Source organism: Acanthaster planci, linkage group LG04, assembly GCF_054643075.1.
Source record: "Acanthaster planci isolate LZ-2023a linkage group LG04, COTS_SCS, whole genome shotgun sequence".
In the NCBI taxonomy this organism is placed as follows: Eukaryota; Metazoa; Echinodermata; class Asteroidea; order Valvatida; family Acanthasteridae; genus Acanthaster; species Acanthaster planci.
In genome coordinates this window covers 19,045,379-19,069,595 of record NC_141780.1, presented here as the reverse complement: position 1 = coordinate 19,069,595, position 24,217 = coordinate 19,045,379, and the positions used below count along the sequence as shown (strand labels likewise).

The following is a 24,217-nucleotide window of genomic DNA, read 5'->3' as shown; positions in this document are numbered from 1 at the left end:
TAAGTGCTTTCGCCCCTTCCCCCATTCTCCCCTCCCCCGGTAAGAGTAGATCGCCTCCTTCCCCTCCATAAAATCCTGGCAACGCCCATGGCACTGTCATTACTACATGCATTGGTTTTTTGGCTGCCTCTCCTCATCAAGAAATTTCACAGATGGAAATATTTAAGTTTGGTTGAGAACATTGCAAATGTTAAAAGCTGGACATTTCCAGTCAGGAATCGATCACTTGAATACTACACTGATGAAAATTGGATGGAAATCACCAATTTGCTCGGAAAAAAACCTAAATACTGACCTCCTCCTGCTTTTGTGTACATGTAAATTGTTTTTAACCCCCCCCCTCCCAAATGATTCCCCTTGGAAAGAATCCTGGCAATACACAGGGTGATCAGTATACTTGTAAATGGACTGGGATTTCTCAAGTTTATTATTCTCTGCAGATGTCCATGGCCCTAGAATGAAGAAATAGCACAGGTGTTTTTTAGAACATTGAATGACTTCACTGGGAATTTTCAAGAATATGACATCTGCTGTCTGCATTGATTCCAGCAAAAGAAAGTATTGTGAAGTTAACTCCCCTCCAGCAGTTTCGATTGGTTTTTGGTCCTAGCTGAAATAAGCCTTGGAAGATTAAGGGGCATGGTTGGCGGATTATCTCCAATCACTAGCCGTCCCAGAGAGTCCAGATCACACCAATCAATTAATCAATTCTAGTGGTGTGAAAAGGTTCCAGGGGTCCTTGAGAAAAAATCAGTCAGGAATGTGTCTCGATGTGGTCACCAAGTAGTGCTTGTTGATGGGCAAGATGTGCTTGGTCCTGCATTTGCTCACTTGCATGCGATACACTTGTACATGTTATTCCTCCAGTTACCTAGGCCTCGCATTCACAGGTATGTTTGGCTTTCAAGAGACATCCACACCTTCGGGTATGTCACTGGGGCTGAGTTTGAGGGTGTGTACCATTTACATGTATAAAAAAATATCCGTTGAATAAGACTGACAGTCCCGATAAGAGGGAATTCAAGATTTAGCTGTTCATTTTGGAAAGTCCTGTCATAAACAAGAAAAATGATTTGTACTGAATGATATTTGTTTCTTGTTTGTTCACAGATTCTGAAAAGATGTGAAGATGGCCTGAGAGAAAATAAAACAAGTCCTACTGTATAAATGAAAGTACAGTTTGCGACAATTTGATAAATACACTTCTGTGAAATGTGATCTGGCCTAGAGAACAAAGAATGTTTTTGTGGAAAAACAGTGTTTAATTTTCAAGCCTGACTTTTAAGCCCATGAGTAATGGGCATTGATTTCTGTGTACCCAGTAATTCTGGACACTGGGTGGAGACGGGCAATCAAAGATATGCCAAAATGGTTTTAAGACTCGAAACTTTGTTTTGCTTTTAAGGAGTAACATTTGCCAGGGGATTGATCTTAAAATGTAATAATAAGGCAATCCTGGGAGAAATGACTCACGAAGTTGGACTCGCCAACGGGTCCACTGAGGATGCTCTCACCAGCAACCAGACAACACGACACTTCCACTTGTCAGAAGGCCGGGTTAATGGCAACAGCCAGGGTCTCTCGTCCGAGAGCACAGCACCAGATGGCTCTCTAAAGCCTGGCTCCCAGGCAGGATTGAGTCAGGACCCGCCAGACAACGATGGCGCGGCAGACCCGTCCGAGTTGAACAGACCGCGTTTGGCAAGCGTGCATTTCCAGCACCGGATGGGAGATGACGCCACTTCCAGTTCGGCCAGCGTCTGGAAGGATGGGGAGAGCTTGAGCAGTGAGGAGACCGTGGTGCAACAGCTCATGCGCAAGATCAGCCATGTTGGTAACGGGGACGACGGTCCGAAAACTGCTGCCAGCTACACCAGTTTCCCCAGTGGCTTCCAGCAAAGGAACTACTACGAACACAGCAAGAAACTCACCGATCTTGTCGATGGTAAGCTCAGACCATCATCAAAATTTGTCTAATGGTAGCCGCATTTACATGCAAAATTAATTGAGTTTGGTTGAACAGGTGGTAAAACCACAACTTCAGGACTGGGCAAGTTTGGGTAGAACTATAGTTCAACCAGTAGTTAATGGCATTTTAACTATGTGCACATGCAATTCAGTTACACTCAAACGACCCTAGTTGGCCTAAATTTTAAAATCTCATTGTTACTGTCATTTCACCATTGGCTGCCATTCTGGCAATGTAAATGGTCATTGAAATCTTATACAATTATTTTCATGTGAATGGTTCCTTCCATAATGATACATGAAATAGGCTGTTGATAACCTGCGGTGTCCACATCGACAAAGGACTCTCTGCCTAGTCAATTTGAAACCTACCCCTTTTGAATCATTGTTGATAAATGGGTAGTAGAGATCTTCAACGACAGCTGGTATTTCTTTCCTTTCCAGTCACATACAACCCACGCACAAGACAGTTTATCTTCCTCGATACCAGAGGCATTACAACATGGGATAAAGATGGCATTGAACACACTGGTAAGAACATGCTTGCATTATAATATCTTGCAGGTACATGAATATGTACCTGCAAATATTCATTCTCTAAATAAAAAGTTTTTAATTAGAAAATACTATTTTTTCTAAAAAAAACAGAGGTTTTAGTTAGAAAATCTGCACTATAATTCCCGAGCAGGTTTGGAAACTTAGTTGTTTGCTTTGTTCACTGCGTTTCACTTTGTGTTCAATCAGATCAGCACTCAGATCCAGACATAGGTCAAAGTAGATTATAAAAATCATGACTATTGCCTCCTTTGTACTCGCAGTTAACCGGAGCCTGAGCTATCCCAAATATGTGAACAAGCTTTTGCGGAACATCATTTATGCCAGGAAGTACAACGTGTACTTCTGTCTTGCCAAAGATTTTTCGCTCAAGGTGAGAGCTGTTTTTTTTTTATGCCAGATGAGATTGAGGGCTTGCTCATAGATCTATAGCATACATGTATGTACGGCAGCTTTGTGTAGGACGTGCAAACTCTGCTAAAACGTGGTGACTACAGTACAAGAAATGACAGGTCTGACTGACTGTGCACGCCATTTCACAGATCATCATTAACACAAAGTAGCATTGCTGGCATAAATAGCAATCTACATTAACTTACGACGTGATGGATGGCTGATCTGTTAGACAATTTTCCCTAGGTATGCATGTGACTGGAAAAGTACATAGATTTATGAATTTCTTTGTTCCTGCAAATGCCTATGTGTTGTGCACAGGTATTGAACAAGGACTTTGACGAAACCTGTAATGTTGCGTCCGATCTCAGCTCGGTCATGTTTCTCATCTTCAACCCAGTCAGAGATGAACTCATCACTGGCGGCGTCAAGGGAACCAAGGTTAGATCTTAAATCATTCCAAACCAGATTGCAGGGCTTTTACAACTATGCAGTTTCAGTAGTCTTGAAATAACCTTTAGTAAAAAGACAAATAATCAAAAGGGTTGTGACTGCAAAAATTCAGGGTGATATTTTGGGGGGGGGGGTGATTAAGTGTGCAAGGTGAAAAGGACGTATCCCCCAAATCCCAAATAAAGTGATGATGATGGTTGAAGATATTTGAAGACTTGCCATTACGGAACTGAGAGACACCTGATGAAAAGACTGAAGATTCTGAAGCAAGTTTTAATTTAAAGTTACAGCTGGGCAAAGTACACGTACTTCGAGAGTGCGTTTAATGACATAAATTTTATTTCTGTTTTACTGTTTTTTGTTTGGCATGCAGGTGTGGGAATTCAAGCAAGTTACTGATCAAGTGTGGACAGAAATCAAACCCATGGCCAACTACGGGCTTTTTCTGAAGTTAGTGTGTTTTTGCACATACTGGTAAAACTCAGAATACATACGACCAACCTCTGTGTGAGCACCGGGCTAACAGTTGAAGTCTTTGCCCTGCCACTTTCTTCTTCGCTGCTGATTGGGTACTTGGTCCCAACCCAGATGCCAAATCCTTCGCTCACCAACTTAGTACCCCTGTAACATTGTCTCGTTACCCACTGAAGCACATACATGTTGTTGGGACCCACAGCTCACGGACATGGCGTAGGATAAGCTCTGTATGGAGAGCAAAATCATCTATAGTATTTGAGGGTGTGTTTTGATGGTCATAACCAAGAATTGGTTTGGTTGATTCTCGTCGGTTGGGATTCTTCAGCAATGTTAATTGGGGTAAGAATTATGCACGATCATGCAGTACTCCAACTCCCTTCCAAACAAAAGAACCAATTTTGGCTGTGACGGCACAAAACATAACCCGAGACCCCATTGCTTCAAATGTCATTTCAGTGCATTTTCTTTGCTCAAAAACCCCCATTTTCGTTTTGCTACAGGAGAGAGCTGAGTGGGATCAAAGGGGGCTGGATCAGGAAGGTGGAGCTAGAGCAGCATCTGCAGCACCTGTACTGCTGCTCAGACACCGACGTGCTGTGCTACAACACAGAGGGCAAGCCACTCTTCCGATTGGTGGAGTGAGTAGGGCTGATTAAATAATTAACGACAATGAGGCCGTGAAGGTGTTGCTTTGGTATCGGAACGGCAGACTTTTGCGACGCTTGTTGGTGGAAAACACACTGGTCCCAGGCTACCAGTCTACTATTGTTTGTGTTGTTTTTTTGCATGCATATGGCTTGTTAGCTCAAGCGTGACGCAAATGAAAGTGGATTGGTCACGTTCGACTGGTATGTTCAGCATCCCCGAGCAACTCAAAGCCTCCAAATTCCTTCAAAAAATTAAATATAACCATTTATTTTCTTATTCAAGTGCCCACAAGTCTCAGATTAACGGTTGCAAGTATTCGCCACTAGCAAGAGCGCTCATTACGTGCTCCAATGACTGTGATGGTAAGTGACATTTCAGGACATGTATGACCACATTTAGTACGAGGGTCATTCCATGAGGTTGGGGCACAATATGCGACAGTGTTAATTGTTACATGGGTTCCGTAAAAATGAACAGCCATTTCCCTGCATGTGGATTCCAAATTGACATTGTTATACATCTTGCAAGGCTGAATACAGAGGTGTGTGTTATTTTTACAGAGTAAATGACCTACTCTACAGGTCATGACAGTTGGTAAAAATTTTGGATGTAACAAGGACACCGTCACAAATTGTGCCCCAGCCTCATGGAATGACCCAAGAGACCAAAAAAATGACGTTTGTTGATCATAACAGATTGAAAAAAAAGTGTTATTTGATTGTTTTTGATGGGATTGCTCCTGGTGGTCTTTCTCCCTTTGTCTCTGTGTTTTGTTTTATTTTGTTTGAGGAGTCTTATTGTAGAAGTGGTCATATTGTAAATGACCGAGATGCATGCTGGTCGTGTTCTAGTGCATCATCCTGGGAATTTTTTTGCAGAGCGATGCAAAATTTTCAAGAACTAAGCAAGATGAAGGCTAGAAATTGAATTTGTGTCTGCGAATGTTGCAACACCCTTATCATTTGCAGACAGAAGCGAGGACCAAAGCGTGTTAACTGCTAGTTTTATTTCAAATATTCCACTTCATTGTGCTTGACGTGACAGTGAAAGTCTGGAGTATGACCGGGGGTCACATCCACACGTTCAGAGGTCACTCTAGGTCAGTGACCGGGGTAGTCCTCCATCCCGAGACGTCCACCCTTGTTCTGACCAGTTCCACTGACGGTACAGTCAGACTGTGGTCACTGGACATCATGGAGCCCATGTACACGTAAGTCTCAGAGCTTTCTCTCCATTAACAGGTTTTGACCAGTTTTCGTTTGGGTATAAAAAGACTGGAAACTTTTGGACTTGACTTGGCATATTTTTGAATTTTTACCCATGTATTCTAGGTGTGTGTTGATTTTTGCTGTATATCAATAAGTCAGTGATGGTCAATATACGGCCAATATAACAGTGACGTTTTTAAATTTTTCTGCCGTGTGTGTTGTCATGTACCTAGCTCATAATCTTCGAATGTTTCAGACTGTACCCTGATTGCTGAATCTTTTCCTTTTCTAGGATTGTCATGTCAACAGACGGCATTGAGTGGATCGGCCTGACGGGGGAGAAGTTCTTGTGGACAGCCACGCACCGCGACCTGGCAGTCTGGCACCTGAACCACGTGGTACAGTTCTACGCCCTGGCACGCTGCAGGGTCACCTCGCTGCACGTCGCCGGCTGTGAAGGGAAGACGAGGAGGCTGGTCGCTGTGGGAGAGGACAGCAGGTTAGGCATGCATGCAAAGAAAGACAAATTACAGTGTTAATTATGCGCAGTTTCCAATTTTGATATTTAATGCAGTTTTTGGATTCACAGTTGAAATCATCATTGCTGTTTGGTGTGCTGGTCACTTTTGCTTGGAAAAAATGAAGCAAAGTTAAAAAGTTTTTGTACCATGGAAATGTCTCAAACGTTGGAGCACCTAAGAGTGTTCTGTCAAGAATATTGCTCATTTCTGATTGGGATCACCTGCTTTTTCCTACTGGGAACAAGGTTTGTTCCCAAACAGGAATACTGGTCTATGCCTTTGCAGGCTTCACTAGTGATCGACCCATTACCATGAATACGGCAGATTTCCAAAGGGACCTCCAGTGCTTTGTAAAAGAGTGTCCCAGTGTGAATGGGTGTGTTGCGACTTTTGAGATGTTCCATAAACCCAAAGAGTTGTATCATTACTTTCAACCATTCCGTCCATGTGAAATAGGATCTTGCTGTCACTGTTTATTTGTTTGCAGTGTTCGTCTGATTTCTATGAGGGACCAGAAGAGCCTGTCGACAGTCCTCCCTCCACCCTCCATCTCTCCTCTCCAGCAGGTGCTTGGGGTCACCTACAACCGGGAATGCAGCACGGTGTTCCTGCTGATCAACCCCAGAGAAATCTGGGTCTACACAATGAGGTATGTGTTGTCTGCTGAGGCATTGAACAGAGAAACGTAGGTTTGCAGCAACTGGTTCTAAATCCAAGTTGTCGCTGCTTTTTTTTGAAAAGATGCGGTCCACCCTCCGGCAACACCGGATGACTTGCCGAGGCAATCTGGAGGAACATTTTTTTTGATTGTGCTAAAACAGCTTTCAAGTTGTGCGTTGCGTTTCAACGGTTTTGGGCGCCTGATGTGTGAAGCCTGTGCTGGTCGTTGGAGTTCCAAGTGAAAAAAAGTTGGCAGTATTCCCTTGTGAATCAATCCTGTCACAGCTTGCACTGATTTTGAGAAATGGCCAATTCGCCAGAAACACTGGTAGGCTTTTCGTGGCGGCCCTTAGAACATTATAAGATTCAAGTTGCCTGCTGTGTGACCACGGCTTAAGTTTCACATTCTGTATAACTTTTCCTTCAGTGAAAGTCTTTATGCAGACTGGACTGTAATAAAACATGATCGAGTAGGGTGTTTTGAACATGATCAAGTTTTCACATTTTGGTCCCAATCTTTGTTTGGTCGTGACTTGTTTGCAGGACGGACCCGGCTTGCCGCACCGCCGTGTGGGATGTGGAGCGTCTGCAGGACAAAGTCAACCGTGGACGGTCTGCGGGAAGTCGGGCTACCTCCGCAGCTCCTACAACACCAAGGTGAATTGCCTGAGCAGTAATGTTTCACAGTGCAGCATGCCACCAAAAGAATCCTATGGAAAGACCATTTCTCTCCATGCACTGTTGGAAAAAATCAGATCCCAGATGGATTGTTAGGACTTGCACAATTTTAGACACCCAGCCCAGTGTTTGTAGCAGAATAAGACAGGCTTTGATCCATTAGAAAGCTAGGAAAGGGTGGGCTAGATCTTAAGAAGATTTTGGAAAGCTTTGTGTCAAGGAAATTCTACTCCACACTGAAACTCCAAACTCATTTTTTTGTTTACAGCAATCACCTCTAGTCCATAAATTAGACCCTGAAATCGATTTAGCAGGCCTATCCATTCACAAAATGACCCTTCTTATAAAATGAGTCAAGTGACTAAAACTACTTCAGATTAAAAGACCGCTGAAACTCGCTGAAAATGTGCCTGTAAGACTCACTTCATCGGATCTGGTTCCATTTGATCCTGTGCCTTATGTCATTTGTAATGTGTCTTCAGGCTTCAGCCGGCCAGCAAAGGCCTTTCCTCGGTCCAGCTGGGGCACGCCCTGCCCACTTACCGGGCCACCTTGCAAGGCAGAGGGGTCAGCCAGACCCCAGCTCCCTGCACTTCCATCACTACGGTCACCTCCACTGTCATGTACTGGGCGGATGAAGGATTTGTCTGTCCCTTGAACCATAACTTTCTGGTGCTGGGTTTGCAGGTGAGCTTTGACTCCAACTGAACTCCCTGGGAATTTTTTGCTTGCTTAGAACTTTCCCGAATCCTCTAAAATCTCTCCACTTCCTGGGGGGGGGGGAATCCTGTACTCTTTTCAATCTTGCCAGATTGTCTTTAAATCTGGCAGATTTAGAAGAATTTGTCAGGCATTATTTTTTTATTTATTTAGTCATTTATTTAAATCACCAACAGCAGTTGCCTGCAAATCACAGGGATTTTTTGATAAAATATACATAAATACTAAAAATGCATTAAATTAAAACCAACCAAAATACAACTACACACATAAAACATAAAATAAATACAATATACCACACATGCACTAGCTATATTCCCAAAAGCAACACATAGAAAAACAGGAAAAGGCGAGGATGGAATGTTGGGAGGGACGGGGGACAAGGGGAAAGATACATGAAGGCTGCAGGTGAAAAATAAGGACAAGTGAAAGAGACTCGAGCACCAACATGACCAATGAAGGACTGATAACTACTGATACTACTGCAGGGGATTAGGATAATCCCCTGCAGGATTATTTGTAATCACCTCCAAGACAGCCCCAGTAGCAATCTTCAGATAGGAGCTTCGAGCGAAGATTGCATTTATGAGAAACGGACTTAATCTGTGTGAAATACTGTAATTTTGCTGAAGTTTGAAGAAGATATCCCAAAGGTGGCAAAAGCAGTTTTGTCCTTTTGAGGTCAAACTTCATGAAGTTTTGGACTAGTGTTCAGGTATTGTCTTACCTCAAATTCCTTGGGAAAGCAAGAGGCTGTATCCAGATTATGTGGTCCAAATTTGGAGGATTAAAGATGGAAATAATTTCATTGTCTGTCGCAGGACGGCCGCATTCTGTTCATGGATCCGATAAAGTATGGCCACCGTTACTGTGAATTACAAGCCAGCAAAGATGCAGTGAGTATTGGTCTGGGAATTTACACTGCGTTTAAACTCTGTTGTGTCTGTGCATGCATTGCTCTCCGCCCTTTCTGAGCCTATTTTCGACAACCTACACCAAGAAGTACAAAATATCACTGGCCCTTGCCGGACGGCCAGCGTGTTCGCCCCAGTTTTTTGTTACCGTAATAGCAAATCCTCCAGAGAGCTTGCTTTCAAAACTTGCTTCAGAAGTGAAACCTGTGCCGCATAGGCACAGTGAGAAACAGATGATGGTGATATCAGCCTGCATCGTGGATTCACTGCCATGACGCCCACGGTGCTGTAAGTCAGGGTTTGTCGGAGCACGTCCAAAAACGAACATTGTCAAAATTCATACCGCACACATCGTTGGTTGGCGCATATGTGATCAATCTGCAAATTTTTCATATTACACATTAGTCCCAAGAATTTGAACAGTCGTATTTGATATATCACCCGCAGAACTAAACACCTGAATGTGAGGACAATTTTCCACAAGCTCTTGGGGATGAGGAATAATGTATAAAAATCCTGTAATGTCTCTTTGTAAAAGAAGGCAGGAACTTCACTGATCCACCATCTTGCCTCAGTCAGATATTCATTGATCTCTTCTCTTTGCTTCCACTGTCCCACAGATCATCGACATGGAGTATGACCCAGCCCACGGTGCCCTCGTCGCCAAGAGCCACCTGCGAGACGAAGACGTGTATCAGTTCTGGTCTTTGCCGAGCCTAGAGCTTCAGTATTTGGTGGGGGTGCCTAGAGACGTGACTGGTGCTGCAAGACTGGTAAATGTTGAATATTATTGACAAGAAAATGTTTATCTGGTCCTCCAAAATTCTTCCTTGGATTTCAGATGGCTGATTTTGCACCGTAAACATAATTTGGTTTTTTGATCAAACTCGCAAAGCAGCGCACGCTTGAGAAGGCCACACAACGAGTCCTTGTTCATGCATGTTGACAACCATTTATCTTTTGCAATTGGCTAGGGCTCTGCCTTACTGACTGGCCACTCCGATGGGAGTTTGACACTGCATCACCTGAAGCCGGCCACCGACGTAATGGGCTATTCCACTAATGATGGAGGGGAGGAGGCCGCAGACAGCCGACGGAGGGACCACACTGCCCCTATCATAGCTGTGGACTCCTGTCCAAATCTAGGCATTTTTGTTTCTTGCAGGTTAGATAATACAGAATAAAATATGACCCACCAAATCTTTTTGTAGTAATTTTAACCCCTCAATGAAAAAAATGCCACAGAAAAACAATTGCTATAGACAAACAACGCAAATATGGGAACACGCTGAGTTCTCGCTAAAGAAAAAGTCTCCCATGGAAAAACAAAATGTCCTCAGTGGAACAGTTCTTGACAAACATCTAGTTTTTAGTACTGTCCAATGACAAAGATGCGACACTAGTGAGTGAGTGTATGGAATCATCGAATAAACTATTGTGGGAGAAAGTGAAGTGAGACGAGGCGGATCTTTCAAATGTGGAATTGCAAAATCGTGCTCTCCATCCTCTGACATTACGTTTTATTAGAATATGAAAAAAGCCAAATTTTCCTCTCAAGCAAAAGGATGATCAGCCTTCTTTGAATTTCTCACGATATGTCTGAATTCCTGTTTCAGTTTGGACGGCGCGGTCAAGGTGTGGGACCAAGACAAGCTGCTCTTGACGGAGATCGCCCTGGACGAGGCCATCAGCTGTGCACGGTTAATCAACACCAGGGGTGACCTCATGATGGGGTACATGAACCACCTCTTTGTCATAGACCACGCCAAAAGTAAGTCTCATGTGGCTATGGATCCAGTACCCGCAGATGTTTTGTAGCTACCTTTGTTGTGGGAGTTATATGGTTTAGCTGCAAGCCAATTTTGTACTGGGATGACTTTCTGCAATAACTTATTTTTGTTATTACAAATTGTTGACAAAAACTGTATTTTGTTGTTTCTTATTGTACGGCAATGCTTATTGAATGGATTATGATTGTGTTTCTGATACCAAAGCAAGTGGATTAAAAAGTTACAGTTTTTACAAATTCTAGTTCAGAATTGAAAGCTTCACGGTCTACCCTGATTGCATGACAGCTTACTGAATTTGACGATTTTCGTTTCTATGGATCACTTTGTAATGCGTCTTTGGTGATGGAAAAGCTTTTTTTTGTTGATGATTTTGACTTAGTTAATTCTTATTTTAACCCTAGTTTTACCCTCATTGAGCAAGACCCGGTTTCCAGATGAAAACCATGAAACAGGTAAATCTTAAACTCTCTTCTAACCTTTTGATAGATACTGTGATTTCTCAAACGATATAGGAAGTGTATTGACCCGGTCCTTAAAACCTGTCCCTCGTAGCAGTGAGGAGTGATAGGGCAGACCCCCAGAGATAGCAAGGACTGGTACACTTGGGGCCAGCAGCCTCTGATTGCCATTCACAAAGACCACTCGGTCCAGAAACTCGAACTGAACTTTCCAACATTGTTTTGTGACCTACATTGGTTCAGTTTGGTTTATTTTCTACCCTATGATTGGGACATTTGTTCCTTTAAGTTCGGTTGGGGAGAAAGCTGTCAAATCAATGTCACCGTCAAGGAAATTAAAAGATGTAAAACAGCTCTGTTGCATTTTTCCTGTTGCTAACAGAGTCTGAGATCTATGAAGATCCAGCAGTGCGCTACGAAGGGGCGGCAGCAAACCCTGATCCATTGGACTTGGACAATTACTTGGTTTGTAGAAACACTCTTGCATGATGAATCACCGCTATTCTTGAAAGCAATACTCCAGCTTGTGTCAGTTTAATTACGTATGGGTGTGGGTTGTCTGTGATATTCAAAACCAAAGAAAGGTTTTTTATCCCTGGAACTGTTTGAACTTGAGGTTGTTATTAAAATTCTCGAGAGCCTCTCTGTCTTGTACTTATTTCTGATGTTTCTTAGGCTGACAATTTTTGCTCACTAGTTAGCCTTCAAGGATTTCAGGCAGAGAATGGACCAAGTACCTGCTTAATATTGTAGTCTTCTTCTGAAAACAGATCAAATGTCAAAAAGACGACTGTTAGTATTATTCATACCAATTCCTTTGTCCGGGCAATCTGTGCATCTGTACCTTCAGCTTGATAACTTCTCAATCTTGCAGCAAAGAATACGTTGAGTTTATCGTTGGCAGATATTCAAGGGCTTCATTTCCTTTCACGTTGTCCAGGTCCCGTACAATCTAGATTACAGCGAGCGCTTCCGAGGCGGTCGGGCGTCACCGTCATCATCCCATGCCTCCTCAGACCAGGTGATTTTGAGTTTTAAACACTGAGTGATAAGTAAACACTACAATTTCTTCTTTGCAGATGGCAGTTGTATTAGAAAAGTCTACTTGTCTCTGGGAACAAAGCAGTTATTTCTTTGCAACTGCATTTTGAGACAACAGGGGTCGACAACTTGGGGCTAGCTTTCGACAAAACGTGGCCGGGTCTGCAAAATTGCAGTCAGCTTTCAGGGCAAGAACTTCAACTTCTGTTTGAAAAGGCACTCGTTTTTCAACTTGTCTACTGGAACATTTCATCGGGTATTGTAAAGGCAAAGGCCAGAGCATCAGGGCAGTTACCTTCAATGCCCTCTCAGACTTCCTGCAGTGAAATTTTTTAAAAAGAAAGGTCCCTTCTTGCATATATGGATACCTTTGCTACCATTTATGGGGTACTTATGAGGTCTGGATAGAGAGTTCTATGGTACACCTTACACTCTCAACGTTATTAGACCTGAGAAGAAGTAACCCCCAAGTCTGTTTGGTTATTTTCCCGGTGTTCAGAGTGGCGATGAGGGATCCGACAGTGAGTTCTCCGTGGCACCCACCGAGATGTACATGTCCCCTAACCTGACCCCAAGACGCCTCTCTGCCGTTGACCTCTTGACCTCTGGCAAGGAGGCGAGAAAAGAGGACATCACAAGTAAAGTGAAAGGTGGGTTTGAGGAGCTCGTGTCCCTTATTGGACATTTGCTCTTCCAGATTTCTTGCAGATCTGTCTCAATCAACCATTTTCTCTTCCACATTTCAAATCTCGTTCAAGTTAAAATTTCATTGTCATAAGTACAGATTATAGTGAAATGACATAATTCCAAGTTAGGGTCGTAAATACTCTGCACAACTTCCAGTTTTTTCATCACCTGTTGTTTTATTTGATCTGTTACATCTAGCACTTAAAAAAATGCTTTTGAAGAAATGTGCAGATTTGGAAGTAAACCTTCCAACGTCTGTTTCCGGCTTATCTTATACATTGTTCCCATAGCACACATTATAAGAACAGTAACAATAATTAATTAATACGTATTCTTTAGTATACAATGTACTTCAACATGGTGGGCTGCAGATGAACTCACTTTATTACATATCTGAATGTTTCAGAACTGTCTTTGAACTTATGAAGCTCAAATCTCAAATATCCCAGACATTGCACTGGAACTGTAATGAAGATATTCCGGGTTTTTTTTTCTTGTGGTGGTGCCAAATTCCACACGTCTTGTCTTTCGCAGCTCTTTCTCTGGCAAGGAAACGTCAGAGCAGATCCAGCAGGTTAAACCTGACCCAAACCGACAATGTGCAGCAGGACTTTGACATGCCTGAGTTTGGCACCTCGCCAGGCCCGTCCCCTACCCCCTCGCCACCCTCGTCCCCCAGTGAATTTGACGTCTCGGAGGTTGGTGTGCTACCCCCTTACTCCTTGCTTGACACTTTCTTTAAAAACTGCCCTGAGGGGTAGAGATGAATCCTGGTCAAATGTTTATGGCATCAGATCTGCACATGGTTGCAGAGTCATTCAAACGTAAGCCGATATTAGGCCAATTACAATTTCACAGATTCTTGTTGCAAGTTTGTAAGGATTTAAACCTCATGTAAGAGTTTTGAATTCTTAGACGGGGAACATCGTCACCATGTTTTCCCGTCATGTGAAAGCCCGTAGTTTGCAAGAGAAATGAAAGTTGTTCAAATGCTTTATGACTCTGTAAAAAACCAAGGACAGTTAAGTTAGTTTAGTTCTTTGTCGACAGCATGCGGACGCAGACCGTTTTTTCAGACCATTCACGTCAGAGAAGTCAGGTCTCGGTTACCTCTCACTGATACAAATTCTGTAACTGTTGGTGAATATTTGTACACGTATATTTTGGTCAGGATGAGAGCGAAATTGAAGATGATTCTGGAGAGGAGACGGAGAAGGAAGGAGAAGAAAGCCAAGATGAGAAAGCAGGCTCCAAGCTAATAGTAAAGATGTCAGGTATGGTACATCATCATTGATGCACAGCTGTCTGGTGTACACATACGCCACTGGGTCTTTATGGGACCTGTTTGTGGTGATATTTGGCCTGTCCATTTGATGAGGGAATGTGGCATTTGGGGTCATTCTATAAATTCAGGGTCCAAACGTGACATTTTTGTGTCCCTGTTACACCTGACCTGTGTAATTTAACGTGGAAATATCACTGAGATTGATTTCAGACTATCGCTATTTGCTTGGCAGGTAATTCGCATTAACTCACCACTCTTGGAAATGACAAAGTGTGCTTTAAACTCATAAAATTTATTTAATTACCCATATGCCCCCTGATTGGCTCTGGAGAAATCAGGCTTCACACGGACACAACCAATAACTACAGCTCATTTCGACTGAACGTGCAGAAATGTACAGTGCCGTATTTAGGGCCCAGAGGAAATGCCAGATTGCCAGCATCCCTTTCAGTCACTTTTGCTTGTTCACTTCCAAACGTTTGGTAGCGCAGGGATACACACATACATTTGTTATTTTGGTGCTGGCGAAGATGTTCGAGTTATCTTAAGATACAGTTTCAACCGGGCTGTGCAACATATCAGCTGACCAAAACCAGTACACATATGATCCCAGTCTACTGTTCTAGTTGTAATTTTTAATGCGATCGAGTCATAACCAATCAGAACGTCTTCCTTCCAGAGTGACAGCAGTTCTTTATTGCGTTTCACTCCTCACAGTGTCCGAGTTGGAGGGCGTGAAGAGGAAAGAAGCCAAAGACATCAAGGCAGGCGACATCCGCCTCTCGGATCTCAAACAGCCGCCCGAGGAAGTGTCCAAGTACAGCCTGTCTAGAATGAAGATTGATGCCAAGTCACTGCTCAAGGAGAAGAGGCCAGTTGCCATACCCAAGCCCCTCAAGCTGGAGCGAACGTCGCAGGTGGGTGCGAGGTTACGTGAGGGTCAGCAAACCATCACTGCTTAGGCTGCCAAACGCAATGATACTTGATCTTCAATACTTGCCAGTTGTTAGGCCAGCGGATGTTTTTTTCATAAAGAAAATTGCCTAAGAAGTCATTTGTAGGCTACATGGCTATTTCTTGGGCCTCCTAAGGTTTGGGGTTCTCAGACCAGCAAAAGAGTGCCTAGATCCACTAACTTGTCAGTGTTCGCTTGCCACTGTAATTTTACAGGACGCCAAATCAGGCTAAAGTTTTACCTGCACATTTATGTAATTATCAAAGACCCCCAAATCATTGCTCGGACCTCAAAGCTGGAGCAAGCTGGCCACCAATGAAATTCTGTGATCAGACTCACACCAGGCCGCTAAGATCAATCAACTTCAGATTGGCCTCTGAAGATGACACAATCAAATTATTTACAAGCAAATCAGCATGCCTCTCTTTCAAATTCTTTGTTTTTAATACCTGTTTTTGAGCGTCTTTTGACATCGATTGAATTGTCTGGTAACTTTACTCTCTCCCTTCTCACAGCCTGTGATGGCAACTGTAGCAGAAATCAAGACAGCTGAAGACAAGGTCAAGGTAATAGTTCTGAGACCTGCCAAAAGGATAGTCAGTGCCCTTGGTTGTTAGAAAGTGGGCATAGAAAGTGGGCAGACGCTGATAGGGTGCCTAAAAGTAGGAAGGAATTATGAGGAAAGACTACGGGAATTGAAATAATCAACTTGCTGTTACTCTCAAAATACAACCACGGCTGCTCTATGTTGGACTTGATGCCCCTTAAAATCTCAGATAGCGTGGCCATAGTTTCCTGCACTGTCATGGATTTTGGAGGATTTGGGGTTTTCTTGCTCCGAATGCTCAGAGAATTAGAGTAAACGGTGTAGTGTTTTATAGCAGATGCCTTCATCCGTTTTGTCTTGTTCGATGGTTATTGGGACAGATTTTTTTTTTTCATTTGCATTGGATCAGAAACTGTCGGGACAGCAACGGATGAAAGCACCCGCCAAGAAGAAACTGAAGAAGGGGGACCGAGTGCGTGTGGGGGAGAGGGCTGCCGCCAACAGGGCCAAGCTTGCCGCCGAGCCATCGTCAGAGGCTGTCATTAGTGCACCCACGGCCCCCACTGCGGGAGACACGACCACGGCCACGAAGATGACGGTGTCTCTTGAGAGCGGTGTTGCTGAGAAAGTGGAGAGCCGTGCTACCAAAAAAGTTGAGAGTGGCATTACCAAAAAGGTACAGATTTGAATTAGGGAAAGCCATTTCATGAATTCAGCTGTGTTCTTCATGTAAACATTTCCTGTGTTGAAAATTTCATCATGATATGATCAGTTGTCCCAGCAAATTTCCTTCATCCTTGGAAGATTTGCTTTCAAGTTTGGATAAGCCTTTTGTCGGTAGAACTGAAATAAAATTTTTAATAAAATTGTAGTCAAAGATGGGGCATTCCTAAAACAGCAATGACAATAAGAGTTTCATAAAATACTCTTCTATGAAATGCTCTCTGTGAAGTTAATTGACTGAAGAGACTATTAAGCACATTTCAAATTGTATTTTATAAAGAGGCAGACAATCTAAGTTTGCAATTTTTCACCAGCCTTGCCATTTTTCACTAAACTGTCATGGTTTATTAGTGAGCGGAGCCGAAAATTCTTGAACTTGCTATGCCCAGAAAAAAGTACAGTGCTTGCTCAGGAAAAAAAAAGGTTTGAGGCAACAGTGCCTCATCCTGTAGACCATTTGCAACTCATTCTCTAGTAATTTTGCCAAAGACACGAAAACGTAAAAATCTCAGAATAAGCCCTGGAATTTTTACTGAAATATGTACATGATGGCTAGTAAAAAAGATTTGGCTAGAAGCAAATTATCAAATTGGTTATTTTGAAAGACGCCATCAGAATCTTGAAACTGTCCACCGTTGTCTCCAGGTGAGTTCATCATCAGCGAGCAGTGCATCCGTCACATTAACCCCAAAGGTGTCGGACCAAACCACAAAAGCCAAACAGAGAGTGTCCATCCCAGGTTTGCCCAAGGTACCCAAGGAAACCAAGTCACAGCCCATGGACAAGAAAGGCCCCAAGCCAACAGACAGATCCGCCAGAGCCAGACCAGAGAGGGGGAGAACAAAGTCCATCCTTGACGATTGGAAGAAACCCAAAGCATCAGCGTCATCTGCAGCAGAGGTGGGTTAGCTTGGAATACAGGGGCCAATTTCGTAGAGCTTTGAAGCACAGAAATTGCTTGGTTACTTGCCAAAATGTCATGTGATTTGTTTTATGCACGTGGACATCTGATCGATTTGTCTGCTTGATAGGTCTGCGAAACTGGGTCGTTGCTGAGCCCTGAATATCCAGAGAACTCTCAACCTCACAGCATATGAAGCTGCATTAATTGCTGTGGGCTGTGACAGTTTATGTAATTGCCACCCGGTTGTCCAAAACTCATGAGTGTGCTTGCTCTGAATATTGATGCAGAAGTTTTGATATTGCCATGCAGTTGAATACAGGTGCTTCGGATGAGGAGATACATAGAGCGATGTCAGCGGGAACCAGTGGAAGCAGCGGGAGACCAGCATCATCGGTCCACGATGTGGATGTAGCCTCTGATTTTGGAGATGGTAAGATATTTCAGAGTACAACATTTTCTGTTCTTAAATGAAAATGGGGGATAGTGACCAGTCACTTGTTCTTGATGTCAAACGGCCTCGTTAGGGACGTCATGCCTAGATTTGTGCTGCTCTTCATTTTTCATATCATGTTTCCCTGAGTGATCCTTTCTGGTTGGGATACAAATCACATGCTAAAGTTCTGTCTTGTAAACTTGCACGTGGGCCAACTCCATGAATGCCTGACGCAGCTTTGACGTGTGAGTGCGCCTATTTCAGCTGCATGCTTGACATAATTTAGACATGCTTGGTTTCCTTGTGTGGAGTGATATTATTTTGATTTTCTTCTTTTTTTTATCAGTTATCCGTCCAAGGCATATTTGTCTGGGTTATGATATTTGTATCAGCCTTGGTTTCCCATCTACACTTCCATTTGTAAAAAATGCGAGGGTTTTGTTTCCTTTGGAGGATTGAAATTGTGACAGTGCCTGGCCGATCCGTTGCTGGCTGTTGTCTGCTCAAAGTATACACTGTGTTTTTTTATGAATCTGTTAATTTTTAAATCGCGTATTTCTTCATTTATACCAACCATAGTTAAAGTGTGGATTTCACATAATCGTGTTTGTAATGACACAAAAAAGCACTTTCCTTTAAGGTTACGGAATGAGTTTAATGTCTTGAGACAATGATTTTGAAAAGATGAAACATTCAAGAAATTTCTATTTATTTGCTGACATATTTCTGCAAAGATTCAGTGAGACCTCTGATCGGAGGCAGTCATACTCTGTAAGTAATCAGTTTGTTTCCAAATTCACTTTGCTCTCAGAACTGGGGCCGATTTCACCAAAGGCTACGATCGATCGTATCTTAAGTTGCGATGGGTTATCCATCGCAACTTAAGATGATTCCTAAAATCGATTTCAAGAAAATTGCGACGAGTTCACTCGTCGCAATTCCCATGGTAATTCATCGTAAGTTACGATGACTTACTAGGTCATCGTAACTTACAACTTTGGACCAAAGAAAGATTGTTTAAGCAATGGCGCTTATGTTTCTAGCGAATTTTGAGGCAAGACGTGCTCTTCGAAGAGAAAGAATTTTTCGTGATAGAAAAAATCCGCTTGATTCATTAACGGAGGAAGAGATATACCAGCGGTACAGATTTACGCGACACGGGATCGTTGAGCTCTTGGGGAGAATTGGGCCAGAAATCGAGCATGCCACGCAGGTAACACCTAAGACTTACCATAAGTTAAACTATTTAGGCCTATTTATTTGTACTATAAGTTTGTATGTTCCTGTCTAAATTCTCGTATCGAGCTTCTCACATAAACGATTGTCATGGCCGGGGCCGCTGGGGAATTCAAAGTCAATTATTCATTCATAGCGCCACCATTTGTCGGCTCGCAATAGCTTAATGATGGCGGCGCCCATGATTCAACGAATGTGTGGGATTTCTGCCGTGTTGGAATTGCCAAAAACACACACTTGCGAAATGGAGCACCTTTTTTTAAGGGAGTGTTTTTCCTTTTATACCTTCATATCTTTTTGGGAAAGAGTTTCACTTGATACCACCTTTCAGAAGCCTATGAAATTAGGCTGTATTTAATAATCTAACTTAACCAACGTTATGAATACATGATCAGCTGATACTGATAGTAACGTTAGTGTCCATGGTATAAGGACGCTTAGGGGGCCACTAAAACGTTAAATGTTTTTAAATTTTGACTTTTTTCGAAATGGTGGGTGGGTCAAGGGTATAAATTGAAAATCTAGATTTATTTTTCATATTAAACTCATGATCTGCTGACTCACATAGACATGGCACGGAACCCCGAAAGTCCCTTTTATTATCTCATATTCATTGACTCAATTCAGCAGAAGTAACTTGTATTGTCCAACAATGTTTATCTTTTTGGTGTAGGCCCTACGTATTAGTTGTTTTGGTCAGCAATAATGTACATGAACATGTGGTTTGCTCCATGCAACACATATAAGTTTTTTATTATATAATAATAATAAACAGTGCATAAAAAATTAGATGAATTATTTTTGACTAAATTTTTTAAAAACAGATTTTAGGATGGAATGCTTTGTCACTTATTGCTGTACAATGATTTGTTTGGGTTGACCTTTATTGCTGATTTTGTTTTTCAGCGCAGCAATGCAATCTCTGCTCAGCTACAACTTCTGATTGCTTTGCGGTTCTTCGCAACGGGGTCATTTTACACAGTCCATGGTGATCTCCATGATGTCAGCATATCTTCTGTGTGTAGAATCGTCCATCGAGTCTCCAGAGCTATCCTTGGGTTGACCAACCAGGTCATCAATTTTCCTGCCAACCTGCAAGATGTCACTCAGGCACAGCAAGAGTTCTTTGCCATTGCTGGGTTTCCAGAGGTTGTGGGTGCTGTAGATGGAACCCACATCCGTCTGCACAATGCTCCCATGGGTGATAATGAGCACCTTTACGTAAACAGAAAAGGTTATCACAGCATCAATGTGCAGCTCATCTGCAGTGCAAACTTCACTATCACCAATGTTGTGGCGAGATGGCCAGGATGCACACATGATAGTGCCATCCTTCACGGCAGTGTCATTGGTGACATGTTTAATGATGGCAGGTGAGTGACAAAAAAGAAGTCTTGTCCAAACCCGTAACACAGTGATCTGCAGCTAAAAATCCTAACCACTTGGCTACATGTCACATAAAGTTATTGGCAAGTTGCATAACTACTCTGTAACTATTGTCCAGTATACAATTAGATTTGAATACAGTTATGCTTGGAATGTTATCTTCAAGCATACCTGAAAGCTCATTTTTGACTGGACACTACATGGCAACAAGTATTGCAATTTGTACTTGTAAGGAGTCTATAAATTCATTGAGAGAATTCTTACCATTGAATTTCAGGCTTCATGGAGTACTTATTGGTGACACGGGCTACCCTCTGCGGCAATGGCTCATGACGCCCATTCTAGATCCCACCTCAAATGCTGAACGTCACTACAACAGGTAAACATAAGGACCACATTAAAAACTAAGTCAAAACCTTTTCATCAATGTGGTATAACTGATGTTGGCATGCATTGTCAAAGGGTTTCAAATTAAAACAAAATTGATAGTCGGTCTTGTTTGACAGGATCCTAGTGTGTTCAAAGCATCTCACCTTATAGTACATGTATATTCACAATATTTAAAGGGCAGTGACTCTTTCTCCAAGTTGTCAGTTGATATTGCATAAAATGCCCGATCAGTCACATGATCAACTGAATATATCCTTTCTGTCTTTTGTTTTGTAACTGATGACTTCTATGCAAATTTAGTTTCCATTTTGGGGTTTTTGCAGGTGCCACAGACGAACCCGTGTTCGGATTGAGCAGACGATTGGCCAGCTGAAAAAAAAATTCCCGTGCCTTTCAGTTGGTCTCCGAGTTCATCCTGAACGAGCATGTCGTTTTATAAGGGCATGCTGTGTTCTGTTCAATTTGTCAAAAACCTTTGGGGAGCCAGAAATTGAGGAGTATGAGCCCATTGAAGATGACGACCATGACGTGATCCCATATAATGGCCCACTTCAGGATGGAGTAGCTCATCGAAATCGTATCATTGACAGATTTTTTTGAATTTGAATTTTTTACAAAGTCAAACAGCTGTAGGTAAAATTCAAGTATTGTCTTTGCTTCCCTTGCTAATCTACAATTTTAATCCTGGATAAACACAACTGTCTTGAAGCTAATATAAGGAAATTGTAACATCTAGAATAATAGACAAGTAAACGAAACTTTTATATTTTAAGTTATTTAGTTTGAAGTTTTATTCAAGAGAGTCTGAAAGCAATGTTTTGTTTATAACATTGGAATGTTACAAATTTGCAAGCTTTATTTTTCAACACTCCATAATAATTAACAACTTTTTTTCAGTTAGTCCAAATTAAGGTAAGTCTTTAGAAATTGGGAAAAATGCATCAAGTAAACGACAAAAAGAGCAGGCAAGAACATTTTGCATTAAGTATAATTATTTGGAAGGTTTACATGTTTTGTTTGATATACAAATTTTCCCTACATTTCAGCAAAGTTAATCATATTCAACCTAAGGTTGTGCCTGCACATCTGCCCAATGTTTGCCCTCAATTCTTTCAGAACCTCGAGCTGCTCCTTCTGTATCTCTAATCTCTCTCTCTCTATGGCCAACCTCTCCCTTTCAATATCTAAAATGCTCGTTAAGGGCTTTGCTGCTGCTTCTGAGGTTGAAGAAATTCTCCTAACTTTCAATGGCTCAGGATCAGGATTACAGATATCTTCCGTCAGGATCACAACCTCCCCGACACCATCCACTTGATTCTCACTCTCGTTGCATGTATGACTGACAGCTGTATAAAAATAGAAATAATGTGGGTTTTGGTAGTTTTATGAACTTTTCAAATTGAGTATTCAACTTATAATTATTCGATTTTGTTTCATTTCAAGTTGGGTATGTTTTTCTTGTAAATCACACATCTGCCTGTAAGTTTTTAGTGTGAGAGCAGTCATGGGGGTAGACCTTCAGCCACTTGGTTCAGAAGCTCTTCGGGGAAGGTTTCTCCTTCAGCTTTGTCAATGATGCCGTCTTTGGAAATTGGGGACAGTGCATCAAGCACAACTTCCAATGTCTTATTGTAAGCCGGCTTTTCACCCCCTCCTGCAACAGCAATCACAAGGCTGGAATAACATTGGGAAATTCCAAACTTGTAGTGAAAGGACAAGGACAGATTTCAATGTTACTTTTGAATACATGTATTATACCTTGGTCAGGAAAAATATGCGGAATAAAATTGATACAAAGTTTAATCTTACCGGTTTGATGGCATTCCCTGTAGTATTTTCTTGCATCGCACGTAACATCCTGCCATTTTTTCCTTATTTTCTGCCAGTCCCTGGCTTCTCCGCCACTGGCTCTCAGGTTTTCTGCTGCCATCTTCCAGCATTTTTGTTTCTCCTCCTCAAAGCCCTCAGTGCCTTTGTGGGATGTTCCAAACAGCTTGTTTGTATGCTCCCGCACAAAGGCACTGAGTATACGAACCTCCTCATAGGTCCAGTTGGTGCTTCTGGGGCACTTTGTTGTTTTGGGGTTAGGCGTACTAGTACTAGCACACGAACTGCTCAAACTAGCCATGGTCTACGTGTAATCCTAGCTAGCCAGCTGAACCTACACAAAATGTGTTAATAAAAAGGGTGCAAAATCAAATCAACTTAGGCACTCGGCTTCCCACAGCAATTCCTGGAATAAATGTATTTTCAATGTAACGATATGCCCTAACTTAGGCTGAATCTAGTATTGGGGGAGGGGGACTGCATGTGAAAAATGTCAAAGTCCTTAAGGATCTCATTTTTTGTCTTAAATGTCACTGCATTTTCACTCCAAACGAGTGCCTTAGTCCCAACCTTCTTACCCACCTTCATACAATTTTTAACCAAATCATTCCTTGAAGGTCATAAATATTAGAAGTACAAATAAAAAAATTTTTAAATATCGGGTTTTTTTAAATAAGAAGAATTTTAGCTTGAAATTTTAAAAATAGGGCTCTGCAAATGAGTTGAACCCACCGTGGACGGACGAACGTGTGTCGTTATTTTTGCTGTCTACTGTCTACTTGTTGGCGCTGTGGGTGTTGCCGAGGCTGCAGTTTATTTTGATTTTACACAAGGCCTTCTATTTTCTTTAAAAATTTACTTCCGCTTTTTTACCTTTCATTTCCTAGCAGACGACACATCTTGCCAATCCTCCATCACACCATGGAGGTAGAATGAGTTGTCCAATTGTTTTCTGTCATTTCTGTGCGTCAGCGTACTCGTCGCCATGTTGATCTTGGCGGAACAACGACTGTTATACTAACACTAAATTCCCTCGTGCTAACAAACATGGAACAGCCGTCAAAGGTTAAGGTTCATCCTCGTTCAATAAATGTACCCCCTCTTATTAAAAAATACAACGAATCGCGCTTACGACGTGTTTCGTGAAATCCATTTTAGAATCCACCGTAGCTACAATTGATCGTAACGCTACGATGCATCGCAACTCTACGATTGGTCGCAACTTAGGGTGAGTTTGGTGAAATCGGCCCCTGGTCTGTTTAATAGCTTGTGACTGAACCACGCATGCAAGCATGTACCATACTGCATGGCACTAACCCCCCTCACTTCCCCTCCATGCCCCGCCCACCTTCACATAACC

General features: G+C 42.3%; 2 protein-coding genes across 7 annotated transcripts in view; one reads left to right on the top strand and one right to left on the bottom strand.

Moving 5' to 3' along the window:
- Positions 1–24,217, top strand: part of LOC110986955 (uncharacterized) — a 36,524-nt gene that overhangs the window by 1,175 nt on the left and 11,132 nt on the right. For all 3 annotated transcript variants that reach the window (XM_087135931.1, XM_022249310.2, XM_022249309.2), the window contains 27 exons: positions 1,111–1,945; positions 2,413–2,499; positions 2,787–2,896; positions 3,238–3,357; positions 3,743–3,819; positions 4,347–4,484; positions 4,777–4,856; positions 5,539–5,704; positions 5,995–6,201; positions 6,711–6,872; positions 7,427–7,540; positions 8,044–8,248; positions 9,103–9,177; positions 9,816–9,968; positions 10,170–10,360; positions 10,812–10,966; positions 11,387–11,437; positions 11,826–11,908; positions 12,384–12,464; positions 12,984–13,134; positions 13,706–13,869; positions 14,343–14,445; positions 15,174–15,373; positions 15,927–15,977; positions 16,368–16,634; positions 17,327–17,581; positions 17,895–18,015. In XM_087135931.1, the coding sequence (XP_086992057.1) occupies positions 1,465–1,945; positions 2,413–2,499; positions 2,787–2,896; positions 3,238–3,357; positions 3,743–3,819; positions 4,347–4,484; positions 4,777–4,856; positions 5,539–5,704; positions 5,995–6,201; positions 6,711–6,872; positions 7,427–7,540; positions 8,044–8,248; positions 9,103–9,177; positions 9,816–9,968; positions 10,170–10,360; positions 10,812–10,966; positions 11,387–11,437; positions 11,826–11,908; positions 12,384–12,464; positions 12,984–13,134; positions 13,706–13,869; positions 14,343–14,445; positions 15,174–15,373; positions 15,927–15,977; positions 16,368–16,634; positions 17,327–17,581; positions 17,895–18,015 (4,048 nt within the window). In that variant the 5' untranslated portion in view covers positions 1,111–1,464. The remainder of the gene's footprint in view (positions 1–1,110; positions 1,946–2,412; positions 2,500–2,786; positions 2,897–3,237; positions 3,358–3,742; positions 3,820–4,346; positions 4,485–4,776; positions 4,857–5,538; positions 5,705–5,994; positions 6,202–6,710; positions 6,873–7,426; positions 7,541–8,043; positions 8,249–9,102; positions 9,178–9,815; positions 9,969–10,169; positions 10,361–10,811; positions 10,967–11,386; positions 11,438–11,825; positions 11,909–12,383; positions 12,465–12,983; positions 13,135–13,705; positions 13,870–14,342; positions 14,446–15,173; positions 15,374–15,926; positions 15,978–16,367; positions 16,635–17,326; positions 17,582–17,894; positions 18,016–24,217) is intronic.
- Positions 19,822–24,121, bottom strand: LOC147799446 (uncharacterized). Of its 4 annotated transcripts, XM_087135933.1 has the most exons (5): positions 22,840–23,723; positions 22,547–22,684; positions 20,905–22,376; positions 20,351–20,469; positions 19,822–20,307 (listed from the first exon to the last, which is right to left on the bottom strand). In XM_087135933.1, exons 1-3 carry the CDS (start codon positions 23,156–23,158, stop codon positions 22,066–22,068), a joined length of 768 nt encoding a protein of 255 aa, XP_086992059.1. In that variant the 5' UTR covers positions 23,159–23,723; the 3' UTR covers positions 19,822–20,307; positions 20,351–20,469; positions 20,905–22,065. The 4 variants fall into 4 exon arrangements, 3 of the variants coding, with proteins under 3 accessions (XP_086992059.1, XP_086992058.1, XP_086992060.1); XM_087135932.1 differs by having other exon boundaries at positions 19,822–20,469; XR_015425043.1 differs by lacking the exons at positions 22,547–22,684; positions 22,840–23,723 and adding an exon at positions 23,731–24,121 and having other exon boundaries at positions 19,822–20,469; positions 20,905–21,010.